This window comes from Tachyglossus aculeatus, chromosome 21, assembly GCF_015852505.1.
Source record: "Tachyglossus aculeatus isolate mTacAcu1 chromosome 21, mTacAcu1.pri, whole genome shotgun sequence".
NCBI classification, from domain to species: domain Eukaryota; kingdom Metazoa; phylum Chordata; class Mammalia; order Monotremata; family Tachyglossidae; genus Tachyglossus; species Tachyglossus aculeatus.
This window is the reverse complement of record NC_052086.1, coordinates 76,734,251-76,752,097: the sequence shown is the minus strand read 5'-3', so window position 1 is coordinate 76,752,097 and position 17,847 is coordinate 76,734,251. Positions and strand designations below refer to the sequence as shown.

Below are 17,847 nucleotides of genomic sequence, written 5' to 3'. Positions count from 1 at the left end.
GTCAGAACAAACCTCTTGGGAGTAATAATAATAACGATGGTATTTGTTAAGCACTTACCATAGGCCAAGCACTGTTCTAAACACTGGGGTAAATACGAAGTTAACAGGTTGGACGCAGTCCCCGTCCCATGATGGGGCTCACAGTCTTAATCCCCATTTTACAGATGAGGTAACTGAGGCACAGAAAAGTGAAGTGACTTGCCCAAGGTCACACAGCAGAAAGATTAGATCCTGGATCCTTCTGGCTCCCCGGCCTGTGGTCTATCCACCACACCATGCTGGGAAATGCCTTCCAGTGATGGGGGGGACATGACTGAGTGGGGTTCTGGGTTTTTTCTTTCTCAGTCAAAGTTTATTTTATGGTATTTGTTAATTGCTTACTATATGTCAAATACTGTTCCAAGCACTGGGGTAGGCTTAAGTTAATTAGGTTGGACACAGTCCCTGTCCCGTATGGGGCTCACAATCTAAGTAGGAGGGAGAACAGGAGAACTGAGGCCCAGAGAAGTTAAGTGACTTTCCTAAGATCACCCAGCAAGCATTTGGCAGAGCTGGGATTAGAACCCAGGTCCTCTGACTCCCGGGCCCATGGTCTTTCCACTAAGCCGTGCTCCTTCTCAAGTTGCACCTAGAGGTGGCTAGAAGTCAGAACGTGAATGACAGAGTGCATTCACTTAGCTCTCTGTAAAAGGAAAATGCCCCAGGTTTGAGATTCTGCAGGTTCCTCTGATATCCTGGCAGTTCTTGTTTGTTTCTGGAGATCCTGGAAAATCCTCCGTGATCCAAGCCTCGTCCCTGGGCCAACCTTCTGGGTAACAGAGAGGCCTGGTGTAAAAAGCATAGGCCTGGGAAACAGAGGACTGGGTTTTAATTCCAGCTCTACCATTTACCTCCTGAATGACCTTGAGTAAATCACTTCACTTCTCTGTGCCTCAGTTACTTCATTTGTAAAATAGGGACTAAATCTTCCTCCCTCCTACTCAGACTGTGAGCCCTCTGTGGGACAGGGATCGTGTCCATCCTGATTCTTATATCTACCCCATTGTTTACTGCAGCGCTGAGCACTGTACTATTTTTTAAGTACCATTAAAAAAAAAGTGGACCAGTCTTGGATTTGGGGGGTTTGGCTCCTCCCACCCTCAGGCTCACCGGGAAATTGAAGCTACTATGAAGGTCAACAAGGAAGATGTGCTGCGTGTAATGGGTCAGCACCAGGACCGATCCAGCGGAGGGGATGTCCAGCATGGACTACATCTGGATGTGACCCACTCATTCTTCCAGGTAGCTGAACTTCATTAATTTATTCATTCAATTGTATTTTTTGAGCACTTACTGTGTGCCGAGCACTGTACTAAGCACTTGGAAGGAGACACTACAACAATAGACACTTTCCCTGCCCACAATGAGCTTACAGTCTGGAGTGGGGAGACAGACATTAATATAAATAATAAATTACAGATATGTACCTAAGTGCTGTGGGGCTGGGAGGGGGGTGATGAATGAAGGGAATAAGTCAGGGTGACTCAGAAGGGAGAGGGAGAAGAGGAATAATAATAATAATGATGGTATTTGTTAAGCGCTTACTATGTGCTAAGCACTCTTTTAAGCACTGGAGTAGATACAAGGTAATCAGGTTGTCCCATACGGGGCTCACGGTCTTAGAGAAGCAGCATGGCTCAGTGGAAAGAGCCTGGGCTTGGGAGTCATAGGTCATGGGTTCAAATCCCAGCTCCGCCAATTGTCAGCTGTGTGACTTTGGGCAAGTCACTTCACTTTTCTGGGCCTCAGTTGCCTCATCTGTAAAATGGGGATTAAAACTGTGAACCCCCCATGGGACAACCTGTTCTCCTTGTAACCTCCCCAGAACTTAGAACAGTGCTTTGCACATAGTAAGCGCTTAATAAATGTCATTATTATTATTATTAATCCCCATTTTACAGATGAGGGAACTGAGGCACAGAGAAGTTAAGTGGCTTGCCCAAGGTCACACAGCACACAAATGGTGGAGCCGGGATTAGAAACCACATCCTCTGACTCCCAAGCCTGTGCTCTTTCCACTAAGCCACACTGCTTTAGGCAAGGATGGCTTCTTGGAGGAGATGTGCCTTCACAGTTGCAGACCTCTGGTCTGCCCCGACTCTGGAGGAGTTAACCTTGCCTCTGCATGTCCCGCTTTGTTCACCAGCTGAGGTTTCCGCAGCGACTGGGACTGGACGGAGAGGTCTTCTTCACACGGAACCAGAAAGGGGAGTTTGATTGCGGTTTGAGAGCCCAAGCCACCGTGGACCACAATTCCTCACGGGTCAGTCTGCTTGTGTGCCTCCTCCTTGTCCTCCCATCCTGGAGAGCTGGTTTCCTCGGGGCAAGGGCTACTGCCAGTAGGATGGCAGGGCTCTTGGCCCGGTGCTGCTCTCCAAGCAGAGGGATGGGCAGGCTTGTTCCCAGGGTCTCTGACAGCTGCAAGCCTAAGTTTGGGGTCGATGGGAGGGGAAGAGGCTATGGAAGGCTGGAACTGGCTCATTAGGAAAAGGAATGGAATGAGGACCCTGGAGACCTAGCCTGCCATAGGCCTCAGGCCGGGCCTCCCTCTCTGAGCTTCCTGCACTTTGGAGCTTCTCATCTGGAAAATGGGTGCTGTCTAAAAAGTGGGGGCTAAGATTCAGGGGTGGGGTAGGGTGGGGGGCAAGGGCTGGGATCAGAGGCTTAGCTTGGAAAACTTACTAGCCTGAGACCTCAAAGTTCCTAGAAAACAGCCCTGCTTTTCCTGATGTGTGCAATCTCTTTCTCTCGCTATCTCCCCCTCTTCCTCTTTTTCCCTCTCACTCCCCAACAGCTCTGCATTCAGCTAAATGGATCGGACACTCATTTTGGCTTTTACTCCCAGCTCGGCCACCCTCACCAGCCAGAATTACCACCAAACTTTCAGGTACTCTTCTTGAAGGTGAATTAAGTTTGCTAGTATGGGTCTGGGAGCCAAAACATCCTTGGTTCTAATCCTGGCTCTGCTGCTTATCTGCTGTGTGACCTCGGTCAAGACTCTTCACTTCCCTATGCCTCAGTTCCTCATCTGTAAAATGGGAATTAAGACTGTGAGCCCTATGTGGGACAGGGACTGGGTCCAGCTCAATTAGCTTGCATCTGCCCTAGTGCTTAGAACAGTGCTTGGCACTGCTTGGCTTAACAAATACCACTATTATTAGACTTCCTAGAGGAGGTGGGCTTTGAGTTGTGATTTAAAGGTGGAAGAAGGGGATATGACAGACAGGAGCAGAAATGTGGTTCCATATCAGGTTGGGCAAAAGGTTGGAGACAGGAGAGGGGGTTCTGTATGAGGGCTGTAGCTGAGGAGATGATCGTGGATAGGTAGAAAGGAGAATTTTTTGGATAACAATTAAGTCACTTCTCCTTCTTGTGCTGGTTGAGAATGCCTGCCACCAAAGCCCAGAAGGGAAATCATTTCTCCCCAGAGCCCCGATTATATTGTTGGGTGCTGTGGGTGGAAGGTGGGTAATAAATCGGTAGTGCCTATAGCAGATCTTTTCCAGCTTTCCAGCTTGTCCCACATGCAGTGGGGCATGTGAAAATGGCCACTTGGATTCACATAGGTCTGGGCAGTTGCCAGAAGATACCGGGGTCCTGGTGTCAATGTCTCCGTGTCCGTGAACACCGGGGGCAAGGAGCGGGCCCTTCTGGAAGCAGACGTGAGCAAGGAGAGCAGGAGGGGCAGGCGAGCCTGGGGCCTGAGTGCCCTCTTCCGCCAGTCAGTTCTTGCAGAACCCAAGATGATACGACTGCAGCTGATGGGCAAGGTCACCCCTGCCAGGTATCAGACTTCCTGGGGGTGGGTCGGAGTGAGCGTAAATAATAATAATAATGATGGCATTTGTTAAGCGCTTACTTGGTGCCAAACACTGTTCTAAACGCCAAAGGACAGGTAGTCTGTTCAACCTGAATTGCTTGTATCCGCCACAGCACTTAGTGCAGTGTCTGGCACATATTAAGAACTTAAACACCACAATTATTATTATTATTGTTACTACTACTACTACTTCTGTTGCCTGCCTGTGGACGTTTTTCCCAGGGCTTTGTTCTCTACGGAGTTGATGCTCGACGAGAAGGCTGTCAAGCTGTTCCTGGCAGGAAGCCGAGAGCAGAAGCCGGGGCAGGCGCTGACCTTTCGGGGTCACATCCAGCACAGCCTGGGCAGTTGGAGATCCATGCCCCGGCGCCTCTCCCTCAGCGGCCTCCTGAAGCGCAGTAGCCACCACCACAACCAGGGTGAGCCCTCCGTCTAACAGGAGCATGTCTGGGAAGTGTCACCGAGTGTGGGGTCTGTCAGCAATCAATCGACCCATCAATCATATTTATTCAGTGCTTATTGTGTGCAGAGCACTGGGCTAAGCGCTTGGAAGAGTCTAATAAAATGGAGTTGGTAGACACATTTCCTGCCCACAGTGAATTTACAGGAGAATAAATGTCTGTCTATTCATTCATTCAATCATATTTATTGAGCACTTACTGTGTATAGAGCACTGTACTAAGTGCTTGGGAAGTACAAATCGGCAATGTATAGAAATGGTCCCCACCCAACAATGGGCTCACAGTCTAGGAGTTTATTGTTATATGTTGTTAACAGTTTATTGTTATATGATACTCTCCCAAATGCTTAGTACAGTGCTCTGTACAGTAAGCACTCAATAAATATGATTGAATGAATGAACGAGGCAGGCACAAGGTTCGGGTGACAACCTGGGTGAGGTAGGGATGAGGACATGGAGATGGGAAGTTCTGAAAGAACAAGGCTACTTCCTCTCTAGACTGTAAGCTCGTTGTGGGCAGGGAATGTGTCTGTTATATTCTTATGCTGTACTCTCCCAAGAACTTAGTACAACACTCTGCACACAGTAAACATTGACTGACTGATTTCATCCACTTGAGAGGTGTGGTCCCACTTGGTCTTTGTGCTTTGCTAACGGCCAATGTAAACTCTCCCAGCCGGAGCCAAAAGAGAGTCCTCCAGGCTTCAAACAGAACCTGCAAGCTCTCCTGGATCAATCAGAGGAGCAACTCTTTGGGATAATGGGGCCTCTCCCCAAAAGCATTGTCAGCCCTACGAAAGACTTCTCTAATGGTGGGATGACTAGACCCAGGAATGGGTGACAGAACAATCAGCCAATCAATCCATCAGTGGTATTCATTAAGCGCTGCTTATTTGCAGAACATTGTACTAAGCGTTTGGGAGAGTCCAACACAACAGAGTTGGCAGAAATGTCCATTGTATTGAGTGCTTACTGTGTGCAGAGCACTGTATTTAACTCTTGAGAGAGTACGCTATAACAATAAACAGACACATTCCCTGCCCACAATGAGCTTACAGCCTAGAGGGGGAGACAGGAATTAAATAAATAAATTACAGGTATGTTCTTAAGTGCTGTGGGGCTGGGAGGGGGGATGAATAAAGGGAGCAAGTCAGAGCTACGCAGAAGGAAGTGGGAGAAGAAGAAAGCGGGTTTAGTCAGGTAGGGCTTCTTGGAGGAGAGGTGCCTTCCGTAAGGCTTTAAAGTGTGGGGAGAGTAGTTGTCCATTGGATTTGAGGAGGGAGGGAATTCCAGGACTGAGGCAGAAAGCTGATAAGGAGTTGGCAGTGAGGTAGATGAGAGTGAGGTACAGTGAGAAGGTTAGCATTAGAGGAATGAAGTGTGCAGAATGGGTTGTAGAAGGAGAGAAGCGAGGTGACGTAGGAAGGAACAAGGGGATGAGTGCTTTAAATCCAATGGTGAGGTGTTTTTATTTGAGGGGAAAGTGGATGGGGAAACACTTGAGTTTTTTGAAATGCGGGGAAACATGTCCTGAATGTTTCTGTAGAAAAATTATCTGAGCAGCAGAGTGGAGTATGGACTGGAGTGCAGAGAGACAGGAGGCTGGGAGGTCAGCAAGAAGGCTGATACAGTAATCACGGCAGGATAGGATAAGTCATTGTGTTAATGGAGTAGCAGTTTGGATGGAGAGGAAAGGGAGGATTTTAGTAATGTTGTGAGTGTGGAACATACAAGATTTAGTAATGGATTGAATATATGGGTTGAATGAGAGAGAGGAGTCGAGGATAACATCAGGTTATGGGCTCAGTTTCGCTACCTCTTCGACGGAGTTGATCTTCAAGCCAGCAGTTGCTGAAATCATTTAGCGTTTTCTGTCCCTATTGCTCTGGACTCCCTAACCTTTATCAGCCATTCCCCTTCCCCTGGAGATTGGCTTTGCAGCATACGTCCCCCTTTCCTGTCTCCCACAGGGAGCATCAGCTTGCTGATCGATCGGGCCCTGTACAGAGTCCAGCTTCGCAACAGGATGGTGCCAGGGAACGGCAGCTGGCACAGCCTGGCGGGAAGCCTGGACCTGACTCAGAACGGCAGCCAGGCCATGCCCCGGGAGGCCTGCCTGAGAGGCCGGTTGCAGCTCGAGGGCCCGGGGTCTCTCAGGGCCCAAGCCAGCATGCATGTGGATGGACAGGCCTCAGCCCTGGAGTTTTCAACTTCCTCAGGCCAGGGGTCCAGCCAGATCTGGGGAACCCTGACCCAAAATATCAGTGCTCTGAAAGACACAGGTAATAATAATAATAATAATTGTGGTATTAAGTGCTTACTATATGCCAGGCATTATACTAAGTGCTGGGGTAGATACAAGCAAACTGGATTAGACATAGTCCCTGTCCCATGTGGAGCTCATAGTCTCAATCCCTATTTTACAGATGAGATAACTTAGGCCCTGAGAAGTGAAATGACTTGCCCAAGGTCAACAGCAGACAAGTGGGGGAGTTGGGATTAGAACCCATGACCTTCTGACTCCCACGTCCATGCTCTATCCATTACACTGTGCTGGTGTAATTAAAGGAGTGGATGGGATTGGGGTCTCCTGGGGGAGAGCCGAGCTTCCCCAGACCTCCACCTGCTCAGTCAAATGAGAAATAAATCTAGCCCAATCACCACCACTTGCCTGCTGTGTGATCGTGGACAAGTTACTTAACTTCTCTGTGCCTCAGTTACCTCACCTGTGAAATGGGGATTGAGACTGTGAGCCCCATGTGGGACAGGGACTGTGTCCAACCCTGATTGCTTGCATCCACCCCAGGGCTTAGTAACAGTGCCTGGCACATGGTAAGCACTTAATAAATACCATAATTACATATGCTTGGGAGGAGGAAGGTAGAGAGGTATAGGGAAAGCAAAACTAATCAAATATAGAGATGATAACAACTGTGGCATTTGTTCAGTGCTTACTCTGTGCTAAACAGTGTACTATGTGCCTTGGTAGATCAATCTATTAATCAGTTGTGTTTACTGAGTATTTTCTTCTGGGCAGAGCACTGTACTAAGCGCTTGGGAGAGTACAATATAACAGAGACATGTTCGCTCCCCACAATCCCAGCTCCATCATGTGTCTGCATTCATTCATTCAATTGTATTTATTGAGCGCTTACTGTGTGCAGAACACTGTACTAAGTGCTTAAGAAGTACAAGTTGGCAACATATAGAGACGGTCCCTGTGAGTGGGCTCACAGTCTAGAAGACCTTGTGCAGTTCACTTCACTTCTCTGTGCCTCAGTTAAGTCACCTGTAAAATGGGGATTAAGACTGCAAGCTGATTAGCTTGTATCTACTCTAGTGCTCTAATACAGTGCCTGGAACTTAGTAAGTGCTGCTGTAAGCTTGTTTTGACCAGGCGATGTGTCTACCAACTCTGTTGTACTGTACTCCCCCAAGCACTTAATACAGTGTTCTGCACAGTAAGTGCTCAATAAATACCATTGATTGATGAACAGATAACATTAAAAAAAAGAAGTGAGCAGTTTAGGTACAATATATTCAAGATAGATACAGTCCCTGCCCCATGTGCTTCAAGCGTTATGTCTCTGCTTTGCCCCGGACCTGCTCTTTACCAGGATTTCCCACAGAGGGAGAAGTCTTGGCCTCCTGTGGGCCCACAGCCCCCAACTGCTCCTTGGCTGTGGAGCTGCAAAGTGACCGCGGATGGATTGAGGTCGCGCTTGGGATGGAGAGCCCCTCGGCCTCCTCCCCAGCCACGCGCGTCACTGCCCGGCTGAGACACAACGTGGGACCACTGGGCTCCCTGGGGCTCCCCAGCTCTGTGGAAGGTGCTGGCTACTACCAGGTGAGAAGAGGAGCTCCAGCTGCCACAGGGCCTCTAGGGCCAGGCGGTGGAGGGGTGGGAGAAAGCCAACAGGCAGGCGCATAAGGCCAGCGGATTGTCTGGGAGGCACTCTTGGCCTCTCCTCAACCCCGGCCTAGGTTTCTGGCCACTTGCACCCATACTTCCACCTGCTGATCTCCCAGAATGTTTTGAGGGAATGATTCAAGATGAGTGTATTATATGCCAAGGCCTGGCATTGAGACAAGATAATCAGACACAGCCCTGCCCCACCTTAATCTCTGAGGCCCAGAGAGATTAAGGGCTCACCCAAGATCACATAACAGGCCAGTGGCAGGGCTGGGAAGGGAGCCTGGAACTCCTGACTCAATCAATCCGTTGAATTTATTGAGCACTTACTGTGCGCAGAGCACTGTACTAAGTGCTTAGGAGAGTATGGTAGACTCGATCCCTGCCCAAAACAGTCTAGAGGGGGCAACAGACATCAATATAAATAAAGAAATTAGTTAAATGATTTAAACACAATAAATTAATTTTTGAATGAACTGAATAATCGATTATTTAAACATGTAAATAGATAAATTATTTATTAAGAATATTATTTAAGACTCCCAACCCTACGCCCTCACCACTGGACCCCACTGCCTGAGTATACAAAAGTTCTGCTAGAAGATGGTACAGGAGCGCAAGAGCCCAGGGAGGAAGAGTCAGAGTAACAGCAGGAAGAGACCACCAGTTGTCTTCCCCTTTGACTTCTATCTCCCCTCTGCTGAACTTGGATCCGTCCTCTGCTAGTCCAGGTGAGGGTGGGGGCTCTCCCCTCTGCCATACCAGGGCAAATGTTGGTCATTCCTGATACTGGCTACATCCCTGAGTGGCAGCTGTCCACCCTTCGCTAGGGCCCTCCAGCCGGGATCCTGGCGGAGCTTCTCCTCTGCTCATGTTCAGCCCCATAATTCACTTTCCCTCCTTCCTAGAAGTCCTTGCAGAGGCTGGTGGCCAGCCTGAAGGCCAGCGTGGACGGCCAGCATCTGCGTGCGGAGCTGGAGAGGCGGAGCACTGGCAGCATGATGGTGGTGGCCCTGGGACTGCAGCACGATCTGTCAGGGCTCTTGGGCACCCTTCCCTCCAAGGTCCGGGTGATCCACCCACTCTTCTGCCCAGCCCCCACACCCCGATCATCGGGGATCAGTTATTGCTGCCCGGGCGGGGGGAACTGCAGAAGGCAAAGCCTGCATGCCCTTGGAAAGCTACCAAGATGACATCTCTCCCCATCTCTGGATGCTCCATTCCACTGTCAGGCTCTGAGTGGAAAGGCACCATGGCTAAGTATTCCCCTAGGCTGGGCAAGTTCAGCCTGGCAGATCAGGGGCTGGAGATGTGGCTAGCGGGCCAGGAGGGTGTTAGCTGGGGGCTGGAAGGGCGTGAAATGAAAGACAGGCAAGTTTCAGTGGGTGCCAAACAGGACGCAAAGCAGCATTTGCCAACCGCTCTTTGCTTCAGCGCTCTTCATAGCACACCAGCTGTGTGCAGTGCCCAGAGGCCTGAGCAACAGACAGAAGAACTCAGAAACAGAATCTGCACCCTCGGGGAGCTTACACTCTAATGGACAAGACAGAAGGCATACATTGACCAAAGTACAATAGCTAAGGTGGAGACTAGACTTTAATAATAGACTTTGAACAAATGAATTAAATGAATGAAGGAAATGGTCAATATATTTGTTGGGGAGGGTGATTCTTGGCATGACCAGGAAGGTAGGTGGATGGGTTATTAGGGTTATCTCTCTTGGAGGAGGGAGAATTGTGGGCAAGAAGGGCTGTGGGATTGCTTAACTGAGAGAGGAGTTCCAGGCAAGGAGTGTCTCTGATGGGTGCCCACTCTTTCCTGCCTTTATACCACCCTCTCCCTCCCCTCCCCTCAGGTCAACTGCAGCGGAGAAACTTCATCCAGCCACCTGTCCGGCTACTGCAGTGGTGAGGTGGCCAGCCAGCCGTCTGAGGTATGAGCTTGCTTGTTAGCCTTGGGCTTCCAGCAGTATAGTGGGAGAGAGCTGAGCTGCCAGCAGGCCAGCTTGGGTGTGGGGAGCTGTCCTTATCCTGGCACACCTCCCAATCTTTTCAGCATTTCTTTTGCTTTCCTCTGGCCTTTCTCCAATTTTTCCACCTCCTGCTTATCCTGTGGATTCCCCAAAGTGGGAATAGTCATAGAGAATCCATGAGCCAGGAAGGACCCCAAGGTCATGCGATTCCATCCCTCACCTCTACACAGAAGAACGTCTAGCCCAGGCAGGGCAGACAGTGGTCCACTTCTTTAAACTGTTCTCTTTTCATCCAACCAGGGGAGCCTTATCTTTCTGACTGGTAGGAACCTGGTCTTCAGGCCTACTCAAACTCAGGCCTGCTGCAAATTAAAACCATCTCCACCCACCCTCACTCACAAATGGAGATGGCAAAATGTGACACAAACACAGGATCCTGCAATGAGTTTTTCTCCACTTGGACTTCCAAGAACCTTTGGAAAATGGTGGGACAGGGAGGTGGGAAAACAACTAGACAACTGGGTATATTTATTGAGCTCCTACTGAATGTAATGAACCATATTAAGGCAAGGTATATGTTCACTGCCCACAGGGTGTTTACAATCTAATGGAAAGTCTTCTCGGAACCATCTCCTAGAGGGAAGCGAGAATACTAAGCCCTGATTGTGTGCAGAACGCTGTACTAAGGACTTGGGAAAATACAATGCAACAGTGTTGATAGGCATGATCCCTGCCAACAAGGAGCTTACAGTCTACTGGGAGAGATAGACATCAAAATAAATTCATTCATTCATTCAATCGTACTTATTGAGCGCATACTGAGTGCAGAGCACTGTACTAAGCACTTGGAAAGTACAGTTCAGCAATAGAGAGAGACAAACCCTGCCCAGACCGGGCTTATAGTCTAGAAGTGGGGAAGACAGACATCAAAACAAGTAAACAGGCATCAATATATATAAATAGAATTATAGAAATATGCACATCGAAACAAGTGAGCAGGTATCAGTATAAATAAATAGAATTATAGATATGTACATATAAACACAAGTGCTGTGTTGGGGGAGAGGTGGGGAGAACAAAGGAGGAGAGCAAAGGGAGCCAGTCGGGGTGACATGGAGGGGAGGGGAAGCTGAGGGGAAAAGGGGGATTTAGTCTGGGAAGGCCTCTTGGAGGAGGTGAGCCTTAAGTATTCAGATAGAGGAAGTGGAAAAGTAAAGAAAATTACATAAGTGCTGTGATGAGTATCAAAGCGCTTCATTGGATCCAGCACAATCATCTGAGAAGCAGCATGGCATAGTACATAGAGCACAGGCCTGGGAGTCAGAAGGTCATGGATTCTAATCCCGGCTCAGTACTTGTCTGCTGTGTGACCTTGGGCAAATCACTTCACTGCTTTGTGCCTCAGTTGCCTCATCTGTAAAGTGGGGTTTGAGAGTCCCACGTGGGACAGGGACTGTGTCCAACCCTATTTGCTTGTATCCACCCCAGTGCTTAGAACAGTGTCTGGTGCATAGTAAGCACTTAATAAATACCATAATTATACCATGATTATAATTTATCTAACCATCCCAATCATCTCATGAGAAGCAGCGTGGCTCAGAGGAAAGAGCCCAGGCTTGGGAGTCAGAGGTCATGGGTTCTAATCCCGACTCCCCCACACGTCTGCTGTGTGACCTGTGTGACCAATGTCTCCGCAACATTGCCAAGATCCGCCCTTTCCTCTCCATCCATACCGCTACCCTGCTCATTCAAGCTCTCATCCTATCCCGTCTGGACTACTGCATCAGCCTTCTCTCTGATCTCCCATCCTCGTGTCTCTCCCCACTTCAATCCATACTTCATGCTGCTGCCCGGATTACCTTTGTCCAGAAACGCTCTGGGCATATTACTCCCCTCCTCACAAATCTCCAGTAGCTACCAATCAACCTATGCATCAGGCAGAAACTCCTCACCCTCGGCTTCAAGGCTGTCCATCACCTCGCCCCCTCCTACCTCACCTCCCTTCTCTCCTTCTACAGCTCAGCCCGCACCCTCCGCTCCTCTGCTACTAACCTCCTCACCGTGCCTCGTTCTCGCCTGTCCCGCCATTGACCCCCGGCCCACGTCCTCCCCCTGGCCTGGAATGCCCTCCCTCTGCACATCCGCCAAGCTAGCTCTCTTCCTCCCTTCAAGGCCCTACTGAGAGCTCACCTCCTCCAGGAGGCCTTCCCAGACTGAGCCCCCTCCTTCGTCTCCCCCTTCTCCCCCCTCCATCCCCCTGCCTTACCACCTTCCCCTCCCCACAGCACCTGTATATATGTATATATGTTTGCACATATTTATTACTCTATTTATTTTACTTGTACATATCTATTCTATTTATTTTATTTTGTTAGTATGTTTGGTTTTGTTCTCTGTCTCCCCCTTTTAGACTGTGAGCCCACTGTTGGGTAGGGACTGTATATGTTGCCAACTTGTACTTCCCAAGCGCTTAGTACAGTGCTCTGCACACAGTAAGCGCTCAATAGATACAATTGATGATGATGATGATGATGATGACCTTGGGCAAGTCACTTAACTTCTCTGACCCTCAGTTACCTCATCTGTAAAATGGGGTTGAAGACTGTGAGCCCCATGTGGGACAACCTGATCACCTTGTATCCCCCCCAGTGCTTAGAACAGTGCTTCACACATAGTAAGCGCTTAACAAATGCCATCGTTATTATTATTATCTCTGTTTCAGACTCCAGCCACGGTGGACCTGAACGGCTCCCTCCTGGCACAGAGCTGTGAGGCTAGTGTCACCGGGCAGGCCGCTTCCGGGGAAGCCACCTCCCACCTGCCCCTTAAGGCCCTCTGCGGGCTCCCGAACCGCCTGGATGCCAGACTCCAGCACTCCTGGCCTGCACTCGGAGCCCTGGGTGTCGCCAGGGAAAACCGGATCCAGGTGGAGGCTGGGAAGGGAAGCAGGCCCGGGGCCCTCCTGGAGGTGGCCCTGGGCCAGTGCCTGCTGATGGCAGGCGGAGGCCTCGGGCAGGAAACCAATGTGAATGGCGCCAACTGGACCCTGTCTCTGGTGAATAAGTGCCCAGCCCTGGAGGTAGGCTGTCACTCGTTGGGGCTGGGGGAGACGTACTTGAAAGCCCTCATAGACTGTAAGCTCATTATATGCAGAGAACGTGTCTGCTAATTCTGTTTTATTGTACTCTCCCAAGCACTTAGAACAGTGGTTTGCACATAGTAAGGCTCAATATATAGCACTGATTGGAGATCTCCTGGGCTGTTTGGATTTGCAAGCAAAACCGCCTATGTCAAACTTTGGCCACTTCAATCCTGTTTTGCCTTTGAGAAGACCCACTACCTGGGTGCCTTCAGTCTCACTGGTTAGCTTTCCTGAGCCAGAACCAAAATGAGCAGCGATGCCTCTTTTTTTTTTTAATGGTATTTGTTAAGCACTAACTAGGTGCCAGGCACTCTACTAAACGCTGAGGTAGATGCAAGATAATCAGGTTGGACACAATCCATGTCCCATATGGTACTCACATGGGGCTCAGATGAGGTAACTGAGGCACAGAGAAGTTGAGTGACAATAATAATTGCAGTGTTTCATTCAATCATATTTATTGAGCGCTTACTGCATGCAGAGCTCTGTACTGAGCACTTGGAAAGTACAATTCAGCAACAAATGGAGACAATCCCTATCCAACGTGCTTACTGTATGCCATGCACTGTACTGAGCACTGGGATGAATACAAGCAAATTGGATGGGACACAGACCCTGTCCTGCATGGGGCTCACAGTCTTAATCCCCATTTTACAGATGAGGGGACTGAGGCACAGAGAAGTTAAATGACTTGCCCAAAGTTGTACAGCAAATGTGGTGGAACCTGGATTAAAACCCAAGTTCTTCTGATTCCCAGGCCCGTGTTCTATCCATTAGGCAACACTGCCTTGTCTTTTATTCAGATTCCAATTTCCTCTCTGAGCCCTGAAAGCTAGGGCAGGTGTTCCTATGACAGATGACTTCATAGGTCCAGCTCAGCCATAAATGCTAAATACTTTCTTTAGCAAAATCCCCTCCCTCGCTTCGCTGGCCTCCTTCCCTCCAAGGCTTTGGTCACAGATGGAGCTGCCTGGTCTTTGCTCTTTTATATTTCTAGAAAAGTCTATCCAGAGGTGCAGGGTCTGAGAGGGAAAAATTCCAAGGGGCTTATTAGAACCAAAGGCAGGTGGGAACTCTAAGGAGCCCAGCCAGGAGTTTTTCCAGGTAAGGCCAGTTCTACCAGACCAGGAGGACTGAGAAAACTTTAATGGGAAAGGAAGAATGATAGTGTGCATTTTATTCAATCAGATGTCAAATGAGGAATATGCAAATTGTGTGCCAATCAGTCTTAGTTTGGAAACATCTACTTGTCTTCTGCCGTATTAGGTCCCGTTGATCAATCAGCCCAATCAATGGTATTGATTGAGCATCTATCGAGTGTTAGATTCTGAACTAGGCACTTGGAAGACTCAATGACCCTGCCTCAAGGGTGAAATGGACCAAAATGATTTATTAACTGTATGAGTAGGGGGATAAAACCGGAAATAGTTGTTATTTCTGGGGAAATATGCTGCGTGAATGAAGGCAACAGTGAAACCCAAAGTAAAATACCCACAAGAGGATAAGCTAGCCTGTGTACTAACTTCGTCTCTCTGTTTAGGAGCTAGGCTTCCCACAGATTCTGGACATCAGGGGCTCCCTCAACCTCGACCCTTGTATCCTCAACTTGACCCTCAACATCAAAAGCGGTGACAGAGATGCCCACCTGCACCTGACGGGCTCCTGCCAACTTGGGTCTGTGATACAGGGCCAGATGGGTCACTCCTTCCCTCAACTGAGCCGTGTGGGGCTGCCCCGCGACAGCGCCATCCGCTTCTCCCTGGGTCCAGGCCCTGCCCCCGAGGGGGCTCTATCCCTGCAGGTTGGACAGTGCCAGCTGTATGCCAGAGCGGAGCTCCGGCCCAGAAACCAGACCCGCTGGGTGCTAGAGTCAGAGGCGGACTGTGAGCTTCTGAAGGTAATTCTTGGGGTGATGGGGTTGAGGGGTGGTGGTGGGGAGAGGGCTGGGTGAGAATGCCCTGGCCTGGCAATTGGGGGGGCAAGGGAGGGGGCAGGGTGAGTTCCCCATGAAGTGGCAGAGCCTGGTAAGGGGGCATAAGCAGGGCAGCTTCCAGTCTGGTAATGGTGAATCCCTAATGCTGTGTCTTCTCCACTGAGGGAGGGAGGAGAGAAAGAAGTTGGAATGGAAGGGAAGGGGTTTGGCACTCAGCCTGCTGCACCTGGATTTTGTCTGACAAATCAGCTGCCCAGTTTTAGGATTTTCTTATAATCCCTGAGAGAGGTCTGGTCCCTCTGGCCAGGGTGAGCGCTTTCACTTCCAATGTCAGATTCTGCGTGGGGTCAGAGTGACGAACCCCCCCTCCATTGACCTGGTCAGGGTAATATTTACAAGGCCAGTTAAGCAGAAAGCCACCTGCCTGGTCTCTAAAATCCCCCTCTGCTTCTCTGTAGGGAGATGAGATGAGAACCTAGGGGAGTTTATCGCAGCCTACATGACCATCCACACCCCCTTCCTGTAACTTCAAATAGATCCAACTTGACTCTGTGGGCATTTCGGAGAGTGAGGAAGAGGTGGTCTCAGCCTGAGGGGAAGGTGTCCACACTCAGAAGTGGGGGAAATGGCAGCTGCTTAGGGACAGATTGTGTCTAGGGGAACCTGGGGAAGACAAAATCCTGGTAGCCCAATAGTAATCATAATGATAAGAAGAATAAGAATTGTATTTGTTAAGCACCCACTTCAAGCCAAGCACTGTATCCGGGGCAGATGCAAGCTAATCAGGACAGACACAGTTCCTGTCCCCCATGGGCTTTCAATCTGAGAGAGGGAGAACAAAGATTTAATCCCCATTTTACAGATGAGGAAGCCGAGGAACGGAGAAGTGGAATGACTTGTCCAGCATCACACAGCAGGAAAGTAGTGGGGCCAGAATTAGAACTCAAGTCCTCTGTCTCCCAGGCTGTAGATTAGTGTGCCACCCCACAACCTTCCCAGGGACCACAACTGCCCTGCTTCCAGGCCCAAGTTCTTTCTTCATAATACAGTTTTTGGCCTAGTGCAGCCGTAGAGGAGTTGAGGGAAGAGGGCTGTTCAGGTGGTTGGGGGAAGGGGAGGGGACCGGGAGTTATGGGGATGGGGGGGGTGAGGGCAGGGCCAGTGCTAAAGGCGGTCCCTCAGGCACAAACACTGCTAGCCAAGCTCAGCAATACATACCTATGTTTCCATAGACTTCCTGGGTGGGCTTATTTCCACATACATGTATCAGGAAACTCCTCTTTGTCAAAACTGACAGGACTCATGTGGAGGAAATTTATCATCTGGGCATTTGTCGTACAGAGATTGCCACAGGCCTAGGAGTCAGAAGGACCTGGGTTCTAGCGCCAACTCTGCCATTTGTCTGCTGTGACCTTAAGCAAGTCACTTCATTCTGTGTGCCTCAGCTTCCTCATCTGTAAAATGGGGATTAAGACTGTGAGGCCCATATGGGACGGGGACTGTGTCCAACTCGATTTGTTTGTTACCCACCCCAGTGCTTATAGTACATTGCCTGGCACATCATAAGAACTTAACAAATACCATTAAAAAAAACCCGGTGTGCTGAGTGGTGCACAGGGCTTCTGGCAACAATAGTAAACCTCATTCTAAGGAGAGCTTTAAAGCATAAAGATGAGGTGGGGCTCCCAGAGACAAGTCTCGGGTGCGAAGGATGTTGGTGGAGAGAAGTCACTAAGACTGGGGGAACGTAGCGACAATGAGAAGGGTGACCCCTGATTCCATGCCCAGGGATAAGACACTGAAGAAGCAGTGGGTTGTAGTGGATAGAGCACAGGCCTGGGTTCAGAAGGACCTCGGTTCTAATCCCAGCTCCACCACAAGTCTGCTGTGTGCTCTTGGGCAAGTCACTTCACTTCTCCGTGCCTTTTACCTCGTCTGTATAAACTGGGGACTAAGAGTGTGAGTCCCATGTGGGACAAGGACTGTGTCCAACATGATTAGCTTGTATCTTCTCCAGTGCTTAGAGCAGCGCTTGGCACATGGTAAGCACTTATCAAGGACTATTTGTCTTGCTGACGGCAGGGCTTCCAGATACCAGCTCACACACGGTTCAACGGATCCATCCAGACAGGCAGCTGCCACGCTGAGCTGCTGGGGACCCTCATGTTGCAGGGCAAGGCGGTCTCTGTGGCAGTGGAAGCAATGTGCCAGCCCAGGCTCGCCCTCCGCGCCGCCCTCAGGCATGAGCTCCCAGCTCTGCGAGCCCTCCCGGGGGAAAGCCAGCTGGCCATCCGTGCCAGCAAGCAGGCCCCCTATGAGTTGGGACTGGAGCTGAGAGCAGGGGCCTGCAGGCTTCAAGCCAGTGGGGAGCTGCAGGCCAAAAGGAAGCTTCAGTGGAAAGCGCTGCTGGACAACACGTGCGGAGCCCTAAAGGTACGTCCGATGGGGTGCTGCTGGCTGGGAGGGCCGGGGGTTCAGGAGCACTGGAACTGAAGAAGCAGCATGACCATGTGGAAAGAGCACATGGCCTGGGAGTCTGAAGGACCTGGGTTCTAATCCCAGTACTTC

General features: G+C 49.9%; 1 protein-coding gene across 1 annotated transcript in view; it reads left to right on the top strand.

Moving 5' to 3' along the window:
• LOC119942156 overlaps positions 1-17,847 on the top strand; it is a 125,753-nt gene that overhangs the window by 59,170 nt on the left and 48,736 nt on the right. Inside the window, exons 36-47 of the mRNA XM_038762811.1 lie at positions 1,144-1,281; positions 2,186-2,302; positions 2,834-2,926; positions 3,606-3,823; positions 4,082-4,278; positions 6,290-6,601; positions 7,937-8,166; positions 9,141-9,302; positions 10,088-10,165; positions 12,927-13,283; positions 14,887-15,243; positions 17,362-17,712. Coding sequence (XP_038618739.1) covers positions 1,144-1,281; positions 2,186-2,302; positions 2,834-2,926; positions 3,606-3,823; positions 4,082-4,278; positions 6,290-6,601; positions 7,937-8,166; positions 9,141-9,302; positions 10,088-10,165; positions 12,927-13,283; positions 14,887-15,243; positions 17,362-17,712 — 2,610 coding nt within the window. The remainder of the gene's footprint in view (positions 1-1,143; positions 1,282-2,185; positions 2,303-2,833; positions 2,927-3,605; positions 3,824-4,081; positions 4,279-6,289; positions 6,602-7,936; positions 8,167-9,140; positions 9,303-10,087; positions 10,166-12,926; positions 13,284-14,886; positions 15,244-17,361; positions 17,713-17,847) is intronic.